This window comes from Lycorma delicatula, chromosome 5 (assembly GCF_047948215.1).
Source record: "Lycorma delicatula isolate Av1 chromosome 5, ASM4794821v1, whole genome shotgun sequence".
Taxonomy (NCBI): Eukaryota; Metazoa; Arthropoda; class Insecta; order Hemiptera; family Fulgoridae; genus Lycorma; species Lycorma delicatula.
In genome coordinates this window covers 108,105,057-108,127,619 of record NC_134459.1, presented here as the reverse complement: position 1 = coordinate 108,127,619, position 22,563 = coordinate 108,105,057, and the positions used below count along the sequence as shown (strand labels likewise).

The following is a 22,563-nucleotide window of genomic DNA, read 5'->3' as shown; positions in this document are numbered from 1 at the left end:
TTTTTATCCTTGTAAAGGTTTGTGTAATTTTTTTTAAACAACTTAATAACTGCACATATAATTGTCTATGTGTGTGTGTGTGTAGTGTATACAATTCTTTACTGGAATTAATGTTTTTAAAATTCATAATATTCCTCTATACTGTTAAATTATATTAAATAAACCAACTAATACAAAATATTGAGATAAGACATTTCCCTTAATTTTTTGTGAAAGTACTTTCATGGAATTATACAAGCGTAGTAAACTGACATAATTCAGTACTGCATGATAAAAATACTAAAATAATGATATTTGCATATTAATTTACACACATGCTGCAATTTGGTGCAGTTTTTATTTGATAAGAACAACCCTCAAACAGTGTTTGAGGGTTCACACTGTCTAATGTTTATCAAATTGAAATTTGTTTGTATTTATTTAATATGTAATATTCTATATAATATATGTAATTTTAAGTCATCTTTATTAATTTCTAATATTTCTAAATTTGTGTTAATATCAGAAACACATTGTTTATTAAATGGTCTGCAATACTAGATAAACCTGATTTATTATTTCTGTAATTTCTTTAACGCTCAAGAAATTTAATTTTAAAGTATTTATTTGTTTTTCCTATACAAATAGCATCACAATCATTACATTTAAGTTTATAAATTCCACACAGATTATTTTATTCTTATTATTTCTGTTTTTTAATTATTTTATTATGTGGTTATTGGCATTTTATGCACATTTAAATATTTCTTTATTGTAAGATTTATTAATGTTTTCAAAGATATTATTAGTATATATGTTTCATATATTCATAAATACTATATGAATATTTTTTCACTCTTCTGTATCTAATTATATATTGTTTGTAAGGTAGTTATTTCATTATTACATTTTGAGTTTTTTTTTATAAATATTATTAACCCATTCATATTTACCTCAAATCACCAGTTCTTATTACTGAGTTTTTGTCTTAATTTTTCCATTTTACGAAACAAATTACCTGAACATGCAAATAAAATAAATTTAATGAACTTACCTACAATTTGATTTTATATCATCCTGAACACTGATGACTCTTTGTAAGTAAGACTCTTTGTCTTACTTATTAGTAACACTACATTATATTTATTATTGTGTGGTAAATTTCAAAACAGTTTTCTAACTGAAATGGTATTTTAATTTTTTACACTGATATATTGTCTCTTTTCTTAATCCTTGGCTGGAACACACTTTATACATCTTGGTAGGTTTAGCCTGACTAGTTAGGGGAATCTTTTCTACAAAATGAGCCCAAAATTTTTCCTACAGTCAAAGAGGAGATATCCCTGAAATTGATGGTCGACCAATGGTAGCCCAATCTTGAAGTTGAATTGAATTTAGGATCTTCTCACTTAAATTAAACCGAAAATCATTGAATTTTATGGTGTTTTTCCTGTTATATTTCTATGAATCTATGAATAATGCTTGCTTTATACAAGGCGACATCAAAAAAATAAAAAAATAACTTTTTATACCCCTTAGTACACCTCCTCATTGCTGGGAACGACACTAACCTTTGGTCTTGTTTTATCCACCCCTTCCACATATTTGTTGTAATTAATCAGTGCATTAGGTTTCAGGGTTTTATGGGGGGGGGGGGTCAGTGCATTAGGTTTCAGGGTTTTATGGGGGGGGGGGGGTTCTAATTTCTCACTGGCTCACAACTTCTATAAAGTCTGGTTGTCTGCGAAAAGTTAAAAGCATCAGAAACAACTTGTGTAGGATGTAAACAAAAAGTCGATCTAAAAATAATGATAAAAATTAACTATCGAACTGGAAATGACAGCGAATGATTGCTATAGATATAAAACATCTGTACTTCCTTACAGAATGAAACTTATAACTCTATCTTGTGGTAGAATGTTGTTGTACAAGCTCAAATAGTGACAAGCCATATTTCATAATTACATCATGATAAAACATGACGGACAGTGTCCATCTTTCATGATGAATGAGTTAAAGTAGTATCATAATCATTTTCAACTTTTATATTTTTATGATGTTTACTTCATCATTTAATTTTTCTTTTCTTATGTGTGTATTTGTATAAATGTATGTGTGTGTAATATTTGTATAAATATTAACTTTATGAGATCAAAGGTGACTGATTTTTTATGAATTTTTATATTATTAGATGTAGGTTTTCTATGTATTGATGTTTCAGTTTGGTTGTCCTTGTTTATTCTGATATTTATATCAAAGTAATTTAACATTCTATTATTATCTATTTCAAATATTTATTTATAATTTTTATTAAAAGAATTTAACTTGTTTAATATTATAAGTTCATTGTTTATTACTGGGTTTTATATATAATGAGAATATCAATGTAACATATCCATATTAAAACATTATAGGTATGAGTGATACCATGAATTAATTTACTCTTAAAATCCTGTAAATATATTTCTGACATAATATCTGATAGTGGAAATCCCAAAGGTAAGGCATTCTTTGTGTATAATATTTGTTATTAAATTCAAAATAGTTTTGTTGACATATATTTCTTACAATAGTGATATTTCTTTTAATAAAAGGTAAAACACCTTCAATAAATTTTGGATCTCTTGGTTACTTTCTAATATATCTTTTATTATATTTATGGAAAAGTCAGTAGGTATGGTAGGATTCATGTTAGTTATGTCACAACTAATCTTTCTAATGTCCTTATTCACATTTAAGGTATTTAATTAGATTATTAATTCATAACCATTTTTTATATATATTAAATGCATTAGGTAAATTCATTTTATTCCTAAGAATTTTAACTATTATTACTGATATAACGAGGGGCAGATTTAAAATTGACTAAAGCTTGCATTGAAATTTATAAATTTTTGGTAGTTCAGTTAATTTAGGGCAATCTGTTCAAAAGGATATAATCTAGAATGGTATTTTAAATCATTATTATAATTAAAAAGTAATGTGAAATTTTTATTAAACTTTTTGCTATTTTTAGAAATTTATTAGTTGGAAGATAATCTCAGCATAATATTATCAGCTAGAATATTATAAAAAAAATCAAAAATATAACATTTACTAATTAACCATTTATTAATAAACAACAAATTTACCAATTAAGAGACAAATTAAATACAAACAATCTTTTAAAATCAGATAAAACAAGTACACTGGTTATCATGACAACTGAAAAATATAACTTAATGAAACAATACACTGTTAATAATAGATTTGAGGAAATTAATAACTCAATTAAAGACTAACTAATTACTAAACTAATCTTTTCTAGATTACATCCTTTTGAAGAGATTTCCTCTAAATTAACTGAATACATTTATCAAAGTTATCCATGGGTATTTTATTTTTTTTAATGTTACAATTTTTTTAAGTAGTCTAAAGCCTTTATCAGGATTAGTTTTTGCCTTGTTTAAAATTTTTTGAATACAATTGAGTGGAATTCCTGTAGCATGGGCGACACATTTCTGAACTTGTTTAAGGATTGATCCATCTTCTGCCTCCTTTGTCATAAAGTTAAAAAATTACACATGATTTCTCTCATCTAGCTATGGATAAGTTTATGGCCCCCCCCTAATTTTTTTCTTGTATAATCCACTACGTTCACCTTCAATGATAATAAAGTGGAATTATAATACTATCTTACGTTAAACTTATTGTAATCTAAAGAAACAGAATCTGTTAACAACAGAAAGTAAAAGTTAAAAAACTGTAATGAGGCCGATAATTTTCGTAAATGAAACACAACACAATATTTTCACAAAACTAACACTCACTCACAGACACAGTAACAAACATAATATGAAAGCAGAAGCAACTGAACAAATGCATTCCACCAACGCCAAAAATGGGTTGTCTCTATGGAAATACTTCAAGGAAAAACTTATTGTGGTTTGCAGCAACCCCTATAAACATTATCATCAGACACTGCATGTATACAGACATCATGTTTATATAAAAACACACACGTACAAGGTCTGATAAAAAAATACTGATAGATAATACAGAAAAAAAAGGTTCAACCAATTGCCATTTTGCCACTATGGACTTCTGCATTAAGCATCTCTTAGGAAATGTAGAACAGTAAAGTGACAATCCATATTGAGGCTCAACTTTCAGGAGCATACTCATGATGAATTATGCTCGTGACTGAAAAAAACTGTAATCTTCAACGTAAACTTACATTGCTTCATGACTGCTGTACCTTCTTTGGACAGAGTATAGGATTTTCCACTGAAATGACTGTATCTTTGTCTGAGAATTATAATCATAGACAAAGGTCTGATCTCCAGTTACAATTTTCTTCATAAAATAAGGTTCAGTGTACTTCTAATCCAGTATGACCACGGAATGTGCACCTTTCCGTTTGGTCAGGAGTGAGGAATCTCAGCATGAATTATGCTGCAACATATGCATACAAAAACTGCCAATCAGAATATAGATTTATAGGACCAAACAAAATTACAAAACTGTTATTCTATCGTTTTCCATCAATAACTGCCAAACTTGTCTTTTTGCCGTATGTTTCTGGATTCTTGCTTGTTACATAACTGCCAAATATTCATTGCTCTTAACTGATGTTTAGTCACATTTTAAAATATTATACCATTTTTTAATTCATGTAGCAATCATAGCTTCTTTACCAAAAGCCCCTTTTATCTTTTCAACTGTCACTGATTAGTATCACCAAGTTTATCACAGAGAAAATTTTATTCATACTTTCTTACCAATCTGTTCTGACATTTTTACTCAACAAAAATGAACAAAATACATTATGTGTATAGTCCGCATCCCACTATGCAACAAGTTGGACTAAAAAAAATAATTTCTGACTTCATACATAATGATAAATTTTTTATACATAAAATTAATGTTGGTGAAAGCAATTAAACTTTAAATGGAATTTTATAAAAATTCAATTAAACATGTCGTAATTTCAACATACACCAAAAAAAATCTAATTAACCATGGTAAGAAAATAAATATGTTATGTTATGGTGCACAAAATTTATAATTATATATAAAACTTCTAAAAAATTCTGTAAAGAATTAAAACAAATTAAATTTTTAGCAAAACCAAATAAGATTAATTATATTTGTAAAGAACATAAACAAAAAATACATTAAAAAGAATAAAAAATAAATAAATACTTCATTAATTCCATTTTAAAAAAGAAACAAAAATCAAGGATTACTTGTAAGTAAATTAATATAAATATAATTAAAATAGTCAGTCTATATTAATGAATATAGAGAACTGGAATAAAGAGAACTGGTAGAAAACCTTGGGTTTCAGACGATATATTGCAGCTGATGGATGAACGCAGAAAATATAAGAATGCTAGTGATGAAGAAAGTAAAAGGAACTATCGGTAATTAAGAAATGCTATAAACAGGAAGTACAAACTGGTGAAAGAAGAGTGGATTAAAGAAAAGTTTTCAGAAGTGGAAAGAGAAATGAACATTGGTAAAATAGACAGAGCATACAGGAAAGTTAAGGAAAATTTTGGGGTACATAAATTAAAATCTAATAATGTGTTAAACAAACATGGTACACCAATATATAATACGAAAGGTAAAGTCGATAGATGGGTGGAATATACTGAAGAGTTATACGGAGGAAATGAATTAGAAAATGGTGTTATAGAGGAAGAAGAGGAAGTTGAGGAGGATGAAATGGGAGAAAGAATATTGAGATCTGAATTAAAGAGAGCATTAAAAGATTTAAATGGCAGAAAGGCTCCTGGAATAGACGGAATACCTGTAGAATTACTGCGCAGTGCAGGTGAGGAAGCGATTGATAGATTATACAAACTGGTGTGTAATATTTATGAAAAAGGGAAATTTCCGTCAGACTTCAAAAAAAGTGTTATAGTCATGATACCAAAGAAAGCAGGGGCAGATAAATGTGAAGAATACAGAACAATTAGTTTAACTAGTCATGCATCAAAAATCTTAACTAGAATTCTATACAGAAGAATTGAGAGGAGAGTGGAAGAAGTGTTAGGAGAAGAACAATTTGGTTTCAGGAAAAGTATAGGGACAAGGGAAGCAATTTTAGGCCTCAGATTAATAGTAGAAGGAAGATTAAAGAAAAACAAACCAACATACTTGGCGTTTATAGACCTAGAAAAGGCATTCGATAACGTAGACTGGAATAAAATGTTCAGCATTTTAAAAAAATTAGGGTTCAAATACAGAGATAGAAGAACAATTGCTAACATGAACCAAACAGCAACAGTAATAATTGAAGAACATAAGAAAGAAGCCGTAATAAGAAAGGGAGTCCGACAAGGATGTTCCCTATCTCCGTTACTTTTTAATCTTTACATGGAACTAGCAGTTAATGATGTTAAAGAACAATTTAGATTCGGAGCAACAGTACAAGGTGAAAAGATAAAGATGCTACGATTTGCTGATGATATAGTAATTCTAGCCGAGAGTATAAAGGATTTAGAAGAAACAATGAACGGCATAGATGAAGTCCTACGCAAGAACTATCGCATGAAAATAAACAAGAACAAAACAAAAGTAATGAAATGTAGTAGAAATAACAAAGATGGACCACTGAACGTGAAAATAGGAGGAGAAAAGATTATGGAGGTAGAAGAATTTTCTTATTTGGGAAGTAGAATTACCAAAGATGGACGAAGCAGGAGTGAGTGATATAAAATGCTGAATAGCACAAGCGAAACGAGCCTTCAGTAAGAAATATAATTTGTTTACATCAAAAATTAATTTAAATGTCAGGAAAAGATTTTTGAAAGTATATGTTTGGAGTGTCGCTTTATATGGAAGTGAAACTTGGACAATCGGAGTATCTGAGAAGAAAAGATTAGAAGCTTTTGAAATGTGGTGCTATAGGAGAATGTTAAAAATCAGATGGGTGGATAAAGTGACAAATGAAGAGGTATTGCGGCAAATAGATGAAGAAAGAAGCATTTGGAAAATTATGGTTAGAAGAAGAGACAGACTTATAGGACACATACTAAGGCATCCTGGAATAGTCACTTTAATATTGGAAGGACAGGTAGAAGGAAAAAATTGTGTAGGCAGGCCACGTTTGGAATATGTAAAACAAATTGTTAGGGATGTAGGATGTAGAGGGTATACTGAAATGATACGACTAGCACTAGATAGGGAATCTTGGAGAGCTGTATCAAACCATCAAATGACTGAAGACAAAAAAAAAAAAATATTAATGAAAATTACACTTTACGTATAATATATTAGAATTAGCAATAATAATAAACTTGAATATTTAAAAAAAAATTATATTCATAAATTTAAACATAAACACATTTATAAATGAATAAGCAGATTTTGGCCATGAAGAATTATTTAAAGTAGGATACATTTCAATTGCTACCTTTAATACAACCAATATTTAATTCCATTGATCATTACAACTACTACTTTTGATGAGATAAATCATGGTTTTAATGATGGTAATACATGATCTGATATAATATCTTATAACTGTAGATTCATGGACTCAAAAAGTACTTTTTTTCTATAAAAGCTGATAACTTTATATTACACTTGCCATTAAAGTGTTCATCATAGATGATGTTTGTTAAATATTTAATACTCAGAAATATTTACCTGTGATAACGTAATGAGAGGATGTATTTTAATGCCATTCTTTTGTAGATTTGCAGTTCCACCTTGCTGTCTATCTACAACAACCACTGCATCGGTTACTACTAATCCTGACTGTATAAGATCCTATAAAAAAGCGAAAGGTATAAAAACAGCACAATAAATGCATTGAAATATAAAAGTGAGGTAGAATCCTGTTATAATTTAGGTTTGATGGGATTGGTGAGAACAACTGATTATTTAGGTTAACCAGAAATGCTACTCTCTGTAACTACGTACTTTGCTGTTTTGTATTGGATAATTAATAACTTAAAATACAGTAGACTAGTTTATAGATAAACAGAATTATAATGAAAGCAAGTGAAGAAATTTTAACACTCAAAATAATCTTAAAGACAAGATGAAGAACATAAAGCTACATACAATGCATTACCTTAAAAAATTGTAAAAAATCAGAATGAAATATAAGAAGAGAAAAATTATTAAAAATGAAGATATTAAGAATTACTGATGGAATTGTTTGTTTATCTTTCACTGGTATTAAATAGTATGAGCTCAGAGTTGAAATTCAGTTTGGAAATAAATAAGATTCTAGGAAAAAATAAAAAGGCATTTAGAAAATGAAAAGGCCTGAACTGTGGAATGACTTTTTGTGAATGCTTCAATATGTTATGATTTATTCTGCATAAATTATCAAAATATCTTTAAAAAAAGTGTATGAACCTAAAAGATAAGAAAGTCTTTAACAAAGAATATAATATAAAAAAGCAGAAGAAAAAATTATTTTATTTAGACAGAAAAATCACAAAGGATGAGCAAAGTAAGAAAGTTGCTAAAAAATAAATAAATTCATGGAGCATTTTCATACAGAAAAGAATTTCACGTTAGCATTATATATGAAATCAGTCAACTAAATCAATTTCAATAATACTTACATTGTAAGTCTCCAATATGCTAGAACCTGACGTTACAACATCTTCAACAATAAGAATCTTCTCTTCAGTATTAAAATGCCCTTCGACAAGTTTTTTTGTACCATAACTTTTTGCTTCCTTACGTCGCATAACCATAGGCTGATTTAACTTTACTGACATTAATGTAGCAATTGGTAAAGCAGTATATGGCACACCACATAATCCATCACATGTAATGTTTCTTTCAGAAGAAAATTCTATCAGAATTTCTGATAGTTGATCCTGGTAAAAACAATAACAGCAATAATAACAACAATAAAATTAATGCCATAATAAAATATTAATTACCTTATTAATATTTATAATATTTGTAAAAAAAAATGTTTAAAATCAGAATACAGACAAAACTTTTAGACATTTAGTTGTTAAACAATAAATGCCAGTTCATGTAGCAAAACAATAAAAACCCTGCAGTATTATACCCTTACGTATATTAAGTCCTTAAGTATTATAATTGCTGCAAATAGTTAATATAAAACTGTACATACAATTATAAAGTTTATGTAAAATTTTATAATTGTATTAGTTAGTTAATTAAAATTTCATTTGTACAAAAGAAAAATACATTTCCTGACACTAGTGAGTTGCTTTCTGATGTTTCTAATAGTCAACTGAACTGAATATTATCACCTTAACTTATTATGACAGCTGGTGAGGCTTAATCTTAAAATTATTTTTGAGGAAAGCTAAAAAATCAATTATTCACAAAGATGTACTGACAATATGTCATTCCATAATTCGGGCATTTTCTTCTAGTAATTTGATTTCTGTTTAGATAAAATTTATAACTTGTCCACAAAAATTACATTAAAATACCATAAATGTAAAGAAAAAACTTAAGAACATAAAACCACTTTGTTAACATAAAAGAACCTGTTTTTTTTAAAATTGTTTTTGGCAGTGATTTGACAGTACCTGTAGATCACGTGTTATTATCAGCTAAGATACTTTTCAATGTTTTGTCCTCATCTAGCAACATGAAAATCTGATAAAATAAAATAAAGTCTTTCTGATCCTGGATCATTAACAACTTTACAATAGAAATTCATCATCAATGACACAAGACAAGAGGATTTTTTTGCCAACACCTCACGATACAATTCCACAAGAATAGTGCATTTTTATTTATTTCTCATGCCAATCAGTCAATTATTAGAACACTATAAGATACAATTTATAACTTGTACAGAAAACCCTTACATCAAAAGATGTTTACATTACATGTAAAGAAATTTAGGAGCATAAAATCATCAGTTTTATAACATAAAAGAATCTGTACAGTTGCCACCAAATAATAGTGAGCTTGGAGTGGTAATAATTATTACCCAATGTAAAAACATGTCCCTTGCTTTTAGTAATCCCCCTTACCAAATAACTGTTCTATTGTTAACAAATGAAAGCAACAATTTTAAAATAAAATACAGTTGGGTAATTCTGTACTGTACATTGTAAAATGTAGTAACAGATGACAAAATATTATCTATTACTAATTACACAGTAAATATTGCGATAGATGGTTATTACTGTAACTTTAATTACTTACTGGAAAATGGATTATCGATTTAATTCTTCAGCTAGAATGCTCTTCTTGCTGTCATCACTATCTTCAGTGTAATGTCACTGTTATTACTGTCACTACATAAAGAAACAATGAAAGATTCTGTCAGAGAATCTATTGATTCTCGGCTCCAATATTTACCTTTGATTTTTTTAACCTTTTCAAGCAGGTTTCTAGTGTACGTTGTTCATCGAATTCATTTTATCTTAATACAGTTTTTGCACTTCTGACATCTTAAAAGTTGTATTGTGGCTTGCAACATGTCGTTTTACCTCTGACCGACCATATCATCTCGACTGGATTTAAATCAGGATGGTAAGGTGGAAGCCACAGAACTGATGCCCACTTCTTTTTAACAATTTGTCAAATTTGTAATGATTTCTGTTACTTTTATTCAACTTACTTAATTCATATAAGTGTGGTTTAACCAATTGAGATGAAAATGGATTATGATATTTCTATATCCAAACAGTTCATGTCTTGCTTCTTGCTTAATAACACTGGAAGTTTTTCAGAAAGGGTATTATGATACAGACCACTGTCAGTAACTACACAAACTCAGGAGGAAGGTTAAGAACTAATTTTTCTTCACCCCATTTCAAATAATTTTTAGTATTCATGCTTATCACAGTAATCACCACTTTTTGATTTGGCTAACCAAGTTAACATTGTTTTTGGAATAAAGTCCATTTCTTTCTGACGTGAATTATAATTAAGCGTTCAGCTTTAAAATGTAAAAGGTAAATGTAGTCCTACACTGCTGTCATCAGCCCATGATTTAGCTGTTGAATGAGATTATAAAACATAGGATTCATCTAAGTATACAATCACCTGGTTACATTTTCTAAAACCACTGATTGTCTGCAAATATGAAATCCTTTTCTGCCTAATATCATGTTTTTCAAGTAAAATTTTCTTTTGTTTTCTGTTTTGTGCCACTTAAAACCTAATTCTTTCAAAATTCTTCTTAAACTTGTTTTACTGCTTTTAAAATTAATTTTAATTTTTAATTCTTTACAGTTTGTTAAATATTAATAGCTCCCCTATCTTTGAGTAAAACTCATTCACAGTTCACCTAACCACACCTTTATCAAAATCATCTAATCCAGTAACTGGTTTAGAATGGTTTTTTTCCTTTTTCAAGGTGACGAATGAACATTCTGGCCCCTTGGATCAAAGAAGTTTTATTTTTCTTTTCTTAAGCTTTGAACCTGAGTCCTGGAAATGCCGCAGGCAGCTGCAGTACTCTCTTCACACTTCTATACAGCAGTTAAAATGCTTGTCATTTTTTAATTTTGCTACAGCTAAAGATTCTTTCTTTCATGAAAGTTGTTTACAATTTTGCATGACTGTCTTCAAATTTTTTTATCTTTCACAACATACTTAAGTTCAGCCATGACTATTCGCACATGAAAGAACTACTTTAAACCATAAACCATGTTAAAAACTTTTTACAAAATATCATATCATACATTATTTGACTATGTATCAAAATACACGACATATGCCAAAAGAATTGCACCGAGAGGTAGAACCACAGTACTGAACTATATATACGTGGAAAGGCAAACGAGAAAGAAAAGTAAAATAGAATAAAAATAATTGTTTTGTATTTGAAACATGATGTCACTTATATAATCTGCAAACACACAAAAATACATTGCTTAATAAACAACAGTTGCATATGGCTATGCTACTAAGAGATGACTAATCATGGTGTAACAATATTTCGGAGAACAGTAGTATAGCAATGACGATGGGCTGATCATCCAAGCTCGCTGTTACATGGAGGCTACTGTACAACTTTAAGATTCTAAAATAAAATGAATGTTTTTCTAATCCTGGATAATAACAACTTTACAACAGAAATTCATCAGAAACGCAAGTTGGAGGATTTTTTGCCAAGACCTCACAATACAATTCTACAAAAATACTGCATCTTTCTTAGATTTCTCATGCAATCAGTCAATGGATTACAACACATAATCTTGAAAAACTTTATGTACACAAGTATTGTCGGCTGACATATACGGCCATCCTAAATATGGATCATTATCAAATCTCTGACTTTTTTCAAACTACTTACACCATTTATAATAGAGTAAAGCAATGAACACCATTCATAATACTGAATAAAGCAATGAACACCATACTTGTTCAGTTGGAAATATCATGGTAGAGGTTACACAAAGTTTCAAACAACATTTAACAGTGATTTACTGGTAAAAATCAATGATCTCAAAATTTGAGAAAATATGTCCTACTCAAAGAAATTACAATTCATAATAGAATGAAATGTTAAAACAAGGAGCTGTTCATCAAGGGCACTGCTATACAGAAGTGATGCTATTCATTCATTTTGCTAAATTACTTGGGTTATTTACAATTTTAAAAGTTTGGAAAGCTGTTCACTAACAATGAAGAATAAAAAAACTCATAAAATAATATACAGTAAAATCCTTGATTTCAGACACAGCTGTAAAATAGACAAATTTTTATGTTCAGAAAAGTAACATTGTTTTATTCAATCTTGTACTCTTTTGTTAATGAATCAATCTTAACAAAACAAAAAAAAAAAACATAGACACAACAGGTAGTCATAATGGTTCAAAAACCTTTCAGTAGGGAACAGTCTTCCAACTATCATGACATAATATAACATGATTACTGTATATAAATGAAGACTTTACATTATAAAAGTCATTTTAAAATTTAAAATCAATATTTTGATGGAGAACTTGCCAAATACTCATTACCTGGTATGTACCCCATCCAATAAGAAATAACTCCTTGATAAGAAACAGATTCCTTGCACAAGTACGCAAGCAGAAATTTTACTCTTTTCAAGTCCCACTAAGGAAGTAGTCAACATGGTGTAACTGTTGAGCCCAGTACAACTGTAGGGTTGTCCAATTTCTACTATTCCCACATAGCAAAGAACCAGTCAATGATAAAGAAAACAGGAGGGTGGAAATAGAGAATAATCAACCCACTGAGGGAGGGTTTGCCTCAAGAAATTGGATTAGTTCATTGTAATGCAGAGAATGAATGTACAATTCATAATATAAGTACATTACTTTGTAAAACAGAACTTTTATGCTTTTATTCACAAATCTATCATCCTAATTTTCTTAGCTGTCAATATTCTTCCTTAAACAACTATAGATATGAGCAACATACGTTATAAATAATGACCAATCTTATCACTATAAAGCATCGAATAACTGAAAGAGGATTACACAATAAAAAAAAAATTATGTAACAACAAACATGGATGTACCACATATTTTAAACACTTACAAAGTATATTGCACTAAAACTGGCAAAATTAATATGCAACAAGAATGGTAAATAAAAAAAAGTAATTACTAGTGAGTGATGACTTACCTCAAAAGTGATCACTTCTGAGTATTGTTTTTGCTTTTAAGTAAACAGTTGGTTTAGAGTAAGTAAACATTTACTGTGAATAAACATATTCACTTGGAAAAGCGTAATAAACATTAAGTACTCGCTTATAAATACTCATATGTATGAAATGTTGCTTTCATTTGTTTATATTTTATTATGATTAATAGACTGATGTAATCACTTGTATCATACATGACATAACATATCAAAACCTTTCTTATTTTGCTTGGTTTAGTTCATATCTTTTGTTATCTTCTGTGAAGAACAGTCATCATGAACAGTGAGGAAGCCAAATTAATTCCTTCAGATCAAATGTGTTTCATTGAAATTTTAAAAAATCTTTTAAATAAATCTTTGTTGCTCCACATAATTATACAGAAGGAAAACAGGTAGACAACTTTGATGGAAAATTTAGCAATAAAACTGGCAAACAAGCTATGCTTCTGCAGTTAAAAAAAAAAAAACCTGAACAATATGAAGATTCTGGAAAAAATTTGATGTTCATGCTATGGGTAATAATCCAATTAAACTGAATGATGGGAAAAACCACTACTCGACTTGCTAAACAGGGAAGAAAATTCAGTTTTTAAAAGTAGTCAGTGGAATAACAGTTAGCCTAGACAGCAATGGACAAAACTGTGAAACCGAATCGGCTGCCAGAGACGATTATGAAAATCCTACCGATTCTCCAAATTCCTCCATCAGTGGAGGAAATCCAGATAAAAAGAAAATGCCAACCTCTGTGGCATGAGTGGTGGCGTCTCAGCCTTTCACCTGAAAGTCCTAGGTTCAAATCCTGGTCAGGCATGTCATTTTCATACACGCTACAAATCATTCATTTCATCCTATGAAGCAATACTTGACTGTGTACTATTACAGTAACTCATTTTCACAGCATTTATTATCTATCATATTATTTCCTTTTTATAATGTAAAATAATATTTTAAATAAATAAAAGGAAATGATAAAGAAACACATGTATGTCAGATGTCATAGCAAAACAGTTTTAGGCAACCAAACAAAAGAACTAGTTTCAAAAATATAAAGCATCAAACTTACTACAGAGTGAATTGGTTTCCTTATTAGCTTCTTCACAGTTGTATGCATCTTTTTGTATCAATATTCTGAGCCCAATGACATGAAATAGCAGAATGAACAAGAATTTTTATAAATGAAAAAACAAAAACTCAAGTCTACAACAACAATGTACATTAATATGCCAACTATAACAGCTAATAAAGTAGTAGATAAGATACATCAAGAAACAGACGATCTAATCAAATCTTTAAATGGAAATGAGAATTTGAATTAAATCGAAATTAGAATACCAAACTAAAAGTACAAAAACAAAATAGTTATGGAGTATGGACTGGATAAAATAATTGAGAGAAGAGCTAGGCTTACAGGCTAGGCTTAATTTATAGTTACATTTACAAAGGCTACATGTAAAGACTAATGATTGTCAAGATCGTTTTTAAAAATTATAAAAAAGAGTTCATGAGGATAACATCAGAAGGTACAGCATGTTAGATCATACAGTGGTTAGTTAGAGATTATGAAAACAAATTCTGCAAAACTTGCCAAGAAGTAAAAATAATTCTGATCACATTTCAATAATGATAAGTTGGAGTTCAGCAAATTAAAGAAAAGAGTGAGAAAAAACATGAGACAGACTAAAATAGAATGAAGTGAAGTTAAAATCTGAACAAATTTTATGTATATATAATTTATTTTGTTAGATCAACCAAAGTACAGAATAAATAAAGTAGAATAACTTACCTTATTCCATTATATATGCAGGGGCACTTTTGCGATTTAAAATTTAAAACCTTTAATCTTTTTATTTTCTTATGTTAAATTTTTATTCAGTTAAATTAAAAATGAAACAAAATTTAAAAATATTAAAATTAACATTAAAAATTAAATTGTAAAAGTTTTTTTTTTACATGTGTAAAAACATGATGTCAAGGCATAAAATCAAATTAAAATTCAAAATTCAAACTAAAATCAAATAAAAATAATTTTAAGTAAAGCAATTATGCATGTTCTTCACTTAATTGAACTTAGTTTACTATACTCCTCTATTCTCAATATTCTTGTTCACTCTATTCTTAAAAGAATTGATTTAAAATATATATATATATTATTATATATATATATATAAGAACAAAAATTAAAAAAGAAAATAATTAATGAGAGATGAAATATGGAAGAAAAGTAGCAGTAGATAGTAAACCACAGATACCAGAGTTGTAACTGATAATGAAATCAAATAAGGAAAATGTGGAAGTATTAAAGGAAAACATAGTATTAAGAGGTAAGGTTGGAAAACGCTAGTTAGGGAAAAAAGGAAAAGCTAATACTTGGCAGAAATAATTGGAGGAATTCCAGACGAAAAAATTATGAAATAAAGTTTGGAAAGAAAAAAAAATTGATATCAAAGGAGTCTCTGTTTTGAGATCAAAATTTGATAGAGATCTTAAAACCTTTAACAGAAATAAGACAGTAGGAATAGTTGATATGTTATCAAAATTGCTTACAAAAATTACTTTTATATGGATTTGAATACTATATTGTAGGTAACAGTGTTCTTTGGTGGTTGGGTTTCAATTAACCACACATCTTAGGAATGGTCGACTCTATAAGACTATACTTCGTTTATATATGTCATCCTCTGAAGTAATACCTAACAGTGGTTCCAAAGGCTAAACAGAAAAAGAGAGAGAGGACTGAATACATTATATGTAGTTTATTGAATTGCAGAAGTACTAACAGGTTTTAAAAAGTGTAATTTTTTACCCTATCAAAGAAAGTAGGACCAGATAACTGTGAGAACTAATGCAATGTCAACCTAACATCTCATGCATCAAAAATACTTACTAGGATACTTTACAGGTGAAAAGAATATATGGTGGAAGTTGTACTGCTTGAACAGTATGGTTTCAAAAAGAGCATTGGCAAAAAGAAGGCCATTCTCACCTTCAGACCTTAGAAGGCATTCTTAACAAAAATAAAATCACCTACATTGCATTTGAAGACCTGACAAAAGCATCTGATATAATGAAATTAGATTGTTTTAAATTTTAAGAAAATTTGGTCTTAATTATAGAGAGAAGAGTTATTTATAATCTGTACAAGATTAGGTAGCAGCAATAAGTGTAAAAGGTAAAAGATATGAGTACTCTAATTCAGAAAAGGAGTAAGACAAGGATATAACCTGTGCCTATTATTTCACAACTTCTCAACAGACAAAACAAATACATAAATTGATTCAAGGAAAAATTAGACAATAAGAAACTATCAAAGAAGAAACCATGAAACCATTAAAATTTTTATTTTAATGATACGTTTGAGTTCAAAAAATTAAAGAAAAGAGTGAGAGAAAACATGAGACACAGACTAAAACAGAATGATGTGAAGTTAAAATCCGAACAAATTTTATATATATATATATATATATATATATAATTTATTTTGTTAGATCAACCAAAGTACAGAATAAATAAAGTAGAATGACTTACCACTATATATAGTAGTTTCATTATAACTACTTCAATGGCAGTAACAACAAAGGATCAGATGGAAATAATGAATGGCATGAATTATTGCTAAAAAAAATTTAGTTTGAAAATAAATAAAACCAAGAAATAAAGTAAAATGTGTTTTAGAAAGGAGGATAATAGTGAATTAAATATTAAAGTAGGTGAATACAATATGAAAGAAGTGGAAATACAATTACAAAGAATGAACCTTATACAGCAGATTGTACAAAAGCAAATTGGCACAAACAAGAGAGTTTTCTTGTAACAGAGAAGTTTTCTTTCTTTTCTGTTTAGCCTCTGGAACTACCATAAGGTATTACTTCAGAGGATGAAAGTATGAATGTAAATGAAGTATAGTCTAGTACAGTCTCAGGTCAACCATTCCTGAGGTGTGTGATTACTTGAAACCCAACCATAGAGAACACCGGAATTCACGATCTAGTATTCGAATCCATATACAAATAACTGAAATAGCAGAGAAGTCTGCTAGTATCAAATATAGATCAAACAATTCAAAAGAAATTTATGAAAATATTTTTGTGCAGTGTAGTGCTTTTATAGTGAAACATAACCAACAAGGAAAACAGAAAGGGAGAAAGAATAGAAGTCTGGAAAGTGACATTACAGAAGATTTTGATACAGTGATAAAATTTAAAATTAAGTATTCTTAAAGCAAACAGGAAAGATTTGTAGCAGCATCTTGTAAAGACCAACTAAACCGGTAGATCATCTATTAAGATATCTTAATTTAATTAGTTTGAAGTAGAGGGATTGCAAAAGTTATACACTGTGGAGGAAGACAAATATTAGAATTCAAAAAACAGATAAGTGAAGAGAACGATCAAGTAAATATGTTGAGATATAATCTCAACATGAATAAAAAATAAAACCTAATAAAAAAGTATGGAGAAGAATAAAATCAAACTAGTTAACCAACTGCAATTAAGAAAAAAGTAATATAGAATTGCAAGTTTTCTGTTGAGTAATTACGTAGCCCACAGTGAAAATTGAATTAAAATGAAAATTAATTAGTTAGAATACGTAAATTTAAAAAAATTTATTATAATCCATGTTTGAAAAATTTTAACCTACCCATCAGTTCAATTTAAATCTCATTTTGTATTATCAAACAAATTTAAAACCACTTTGTTTTTTAACTACATTAGCATAAATAAGGATTTATTTACAACATGGTCCAAATAAAACATTCTGTATAAAAAAATCTAACCTGTTAATCAAACCAGTAAATGTAAAGATTTTTTATGTACTTATTAGAAAATAATGCAAGGCCTAATTGATTTTGAGATGAAAAAAAAATTATATAATTTCTTAATGATAATCTTACATGATAACAATATAAATGGCAAAAATGGTTGGAATAATGTAACAATATTATGACGCAATCAGCAAAATAAAATATAGAGATAAGCAAGCCAGAATATATATTAAATACATTTTCATTATGTAATTTGCATTGTACAATATATAATGTGCAAAACAAAAATTAGGTAATGACAAGAAAATAACTTTAATTGAAGATATGCGGATTAAGGACCGTGCTAAACAATAAGATGTTAAGACTTTTATGTTGTACTGTATGTTGAAAAATCTGATTTTCTAATAACACAAAATCCCCTCAAAAAAATAAAAAGAAAAGTAAATTTATCATGCTAACTCAGGAAATTAAAAAATACAGCTATAATTTATATAGAAAAATTTTCTTAGGTATCAGTCAGTGTTCACCACACATAATAAAAAAAATTGAGATAACAATAACAGTTTAAACAACCATCTTTAAATAAAGTATACAAAAAAAAATCAATTCATTAAAGTATAAAAATAATATTAAAAACAGCATGCCTTTTTTAAACAACTAGCTAAGATATTAAGTAATTATAATAATAAAAAGTTAATAAGCTAAAATATTAAAAACAGAATTCCTTGAAATTATTGAGGTTTTCTTGACAAAAATTTTATTTTTAAATACAGATGCACAGATAGCTGAAAGAAAAAATAGAAAAATAATCTGAACAGAAACTCAATATCTAATAATTAAATAATAAAGCATAAAAACATGCCGTAATTTTAATCAATCAAAACAATTAGATATTTAAGCAAACTCCTAAGAATTTTGTAAAAAAAAGAAAATGATAAAACACTTTGCTACAATCAAAAATTTTAAAAATTATACCAAGACATTATAAGTAAAGCTCGTAACACAAAAAGAATTATTTTATAAATCAAGTAACATCAAACCTCAGTGAAATATGCAGATATGCTGAAATATTAATAAGATCCATTTTAAATCTTGATTCTGCTTTAATATTTTCAATAAACCATATCACCAAATCTTCAAGCTGAAAATCTTTATATTAGCATCATTATCTCAACTACTTTAAGCATGTATGTATACTTCATCATATCTAGGCCACACAACTGACTGATAATAAAAATCTATAATCTGTATCAAAATAAAATCCTTTATATCATATGAGAGTTGGCAAGAATAAGGAAAAGGAAGAAACTAGTTGTCGCTCAAATAATATGTCTATGATGATGCAGTTGTATAACGTTATATTGGATTAGCTACCAGCTAGCAGTAGCAGGGAACGATCTTGCTTTACTCAGTTTCATTACAACACAAAAGTGAGAAAAACTGATTTGATACATCAGTGACTTAATAACTTCCAAGCAAATTTTCTGGTCAAGAATTGTTTGATTATAAAATAATGAAAATATATATGTATATATATATATTTGTAGAACGCATTTATGCATTTTTTTACAAGTTCAAAAAATGTTCAGTGCTTTTGTTTCCATCTTCAATTCCATTTAATAAATACAAAAAATCATTGTATATGTAAATTGAAAAACAAATAAATACATCAATCAGTTAAAAGCCACGGAAACTTTGGAAGGATTAAAATATACAGTATTTTTAATACAACAGATAAAAAGTAAAACTAAAAAAAAAAATGATTTTTGGAAAAATGGTTTTTACACTATTCTCCTTTATATATTTTTTTCCTTTTTAATCTTACAAGATAATTCTTAAATTTAACAGTGTTATAAATAATATTTCTTTCAAATTCACATGTAACTATGAAAGTTTTTAGTTTCCCCCTTTTCTGGTAAATGTCAACTTTTTCAATAAGCTCAATAAATAGTTTTTAACTTTCCACAAAAAAAAAGGCTGAAAATTTATAAATCATTAAAAAATTTATAAATTTATATATCATCCTTTTATATTTTCTACACAACAGTAAACATGTTTTCTACCATTTTAATTCATACATACAAGCCCAATTCCTCCTTATTTTTACCTGGACTATTTCTTTTTTTGTAAAGACCAAATTAAAGTTACAGTTCTGTCCTCTTCACTATTCATCCAAAGTGAAACTAATTAAAATCATAATATTCTCGAATGAAAGAAATAGTTTGTTAAATTATAAACCTACCATCAACAGCAAATTCGCTTAATATTTTTGCATTGCTTAGGTAGATAAGCCTTAAATTATACTCAATAATTAATGAGGTTTTTAAGAACACTGCATCCATAGTTATGATACAATTTTAAATTAATATAACTTTGAATAAAAAAATGAAAACATGAAACAAGCTCCAAATTAAAGAGAAATACTTTTAAAATATATTAATATATTATTTATATAAATAAATATAAATATATTATTATTATTTCAATGTGAAGGATCTTCATTGAAAGCATGACTACATTCACTCTGCACCAGAGTCACAAATCAAATCTTGCTAGCCCAACATCTGGGCTATCTGGGTTCTGGACAACATCAAGCCCAACATCTGGGTTCTGGGCATCTTGTAATGCCCAGAACCTTCTTCTACGTGATCAACTGTTGGGAATGACATTTCTCTTTCATTTCATGCTTGTTTAAGATCTCTATCATTTTTCTCATTAAATTTGCAGGTATTTAAAATGGTACCACAAATAATCTATAAAAATAAGAAAACTTAATGTTTTTATAACCTAATTACATGCAAGTTGTTAAAAATTTTTAATCAAAAACTTAAATAAATAATAAAATATATACAAAATTTATTAGCAACATGTAGAAGTTATAATACTATATGGTTACTATTACTACTAACACCACTACAAGTATTATTACAATTGCTACTACTACTACTTTATCTTGACCATGTAAAATATTAGCTAACCTAGTTTGATTAGGAATGTAATTCATCAATTGAAAGAAAACATTACAATTAAATATGTTAATGATCTTTTGAATGATTTTTTGTTTCTGTAATTTTTACAGAAAAAAAAATTCAATTTTGGAATAACCAAATTTGAATTCCAAATTTGGTTATTTTGTATTAATTTGGTAGCCAAGTATGACAGGTTCTTCTTTACTCAGTTCACAACTAGAGGAATATTGGTCTTATTCCTTAGAGTCAGAATCACTGTCTTCACTCCTTTATAAAACAAAAAATTTTACACAAGTATATATAAATATAGTATGAAGTATAGTGAGTGATTTATAGGAGAGAAATATAAACTATAGAAAAATCTATAGTACAAAGGCTTAAACTATAGAACAAAGGCTTTTGGGATATGGTGTAACACGTCAATGTTGAAAATTAAATGGACTAATAAAATACTAACTGAAAATGTTTTAAGAAGACAATTTTATAGCAGAAACGTGCAAAAAGGAGGGCAACGCAGGAGGTCCACATATTATATCACCCAGGGATGGTGAAATTGATTCTAGAAGAAAGTATAAAGGGTCAAAATTGTAAAAAAAGTCTTAGTATATAAAGACAAAGTTGTATAAAACAGATAACTAAGGATGTACTATGTATGTTGAGGTTAACAGATTACCAAAGTATGAGGCACAGTTCAGAAGGGCCGGTAACAAAATGAGAACAGCTGAAAAAATTAAAAATTTATTAATAGTTTCAAATATTTACGCATTTACTTTATTTTTCTACATAATCATCATTTTGTTCCAAACACTTTTGATATCATGGAAGAAGCTTCTTCAAACCCACTGCATAAAATTCCACCACCTGGGATTGTAGCCATTTCTGCACTGATATTTTCAATTCTTTACTTTCCTCGAATCATTGAGATGCTAGCTAATTTTTTAGGTGTAAGAAAAGATGGTAGTCACTGGGCATGAAAGCAAGACTGTTAGGAGATGATAAAAAATCTCCCATCCAAATTTTTTAATTGTTTCTGTTGTGCATCATGCAGTCATGTGTGAACATGCATTACTATGAAGAAGAACAATTCCTGATCTCAGCGTTCCCCATCGTTGATTTTGAATGGCACGACACAGTTTAGAAAATACTTCAGAATAGACTTATGATGTGGTGGATGTTTTAGGCTCCATAAAATCAATCAAAAGTATACATAATTTTGATTCCAGAATACAGTTGCCATGATTTTCCTTTCACACTGGGCTTGTTTGAATTTTTTTAGTTTAG

The 22,563-nt window shown here is 28.4% G+C and overlaps 1 protein-coding gene across 2 annotated transcripts in view; it reads right to left on the bottom strand.

Moving 5' to 3' along the window:
* The window catches only part of r-l (rudimentary-like), a 41,308-nt gene that overhangs the window by 9,163 nt on the left and 9,582 nt on the right, over positions 1–22,563 (bottom strand). The window contains exons 2-4 of one of the 2 annotated variants that reach the window (XM_075366835.1): positions 14,615–14,679; positions 8,550–8,810; positions 7,618–7,740 (exon numbers count right to left, since the gene is read on the bottom strand). In XM_075366835.1, the coding sequence (XP_075222950.1) occupies positions 7,618–7,740; positions 8,550–8,810; positions 14,615–14,662 (432 nt within the window). In that variant the 5' untranslated portion in view covers positions 14,663–14,679. The remainder of the gene's footprint in view (positions 1–7,617; positions 7,741–8,549; positions 8,811–14,614; positions 14,680–22,563) is intronic. The other variant, XM_075366834.1, reaches the window with a different exon arrangement.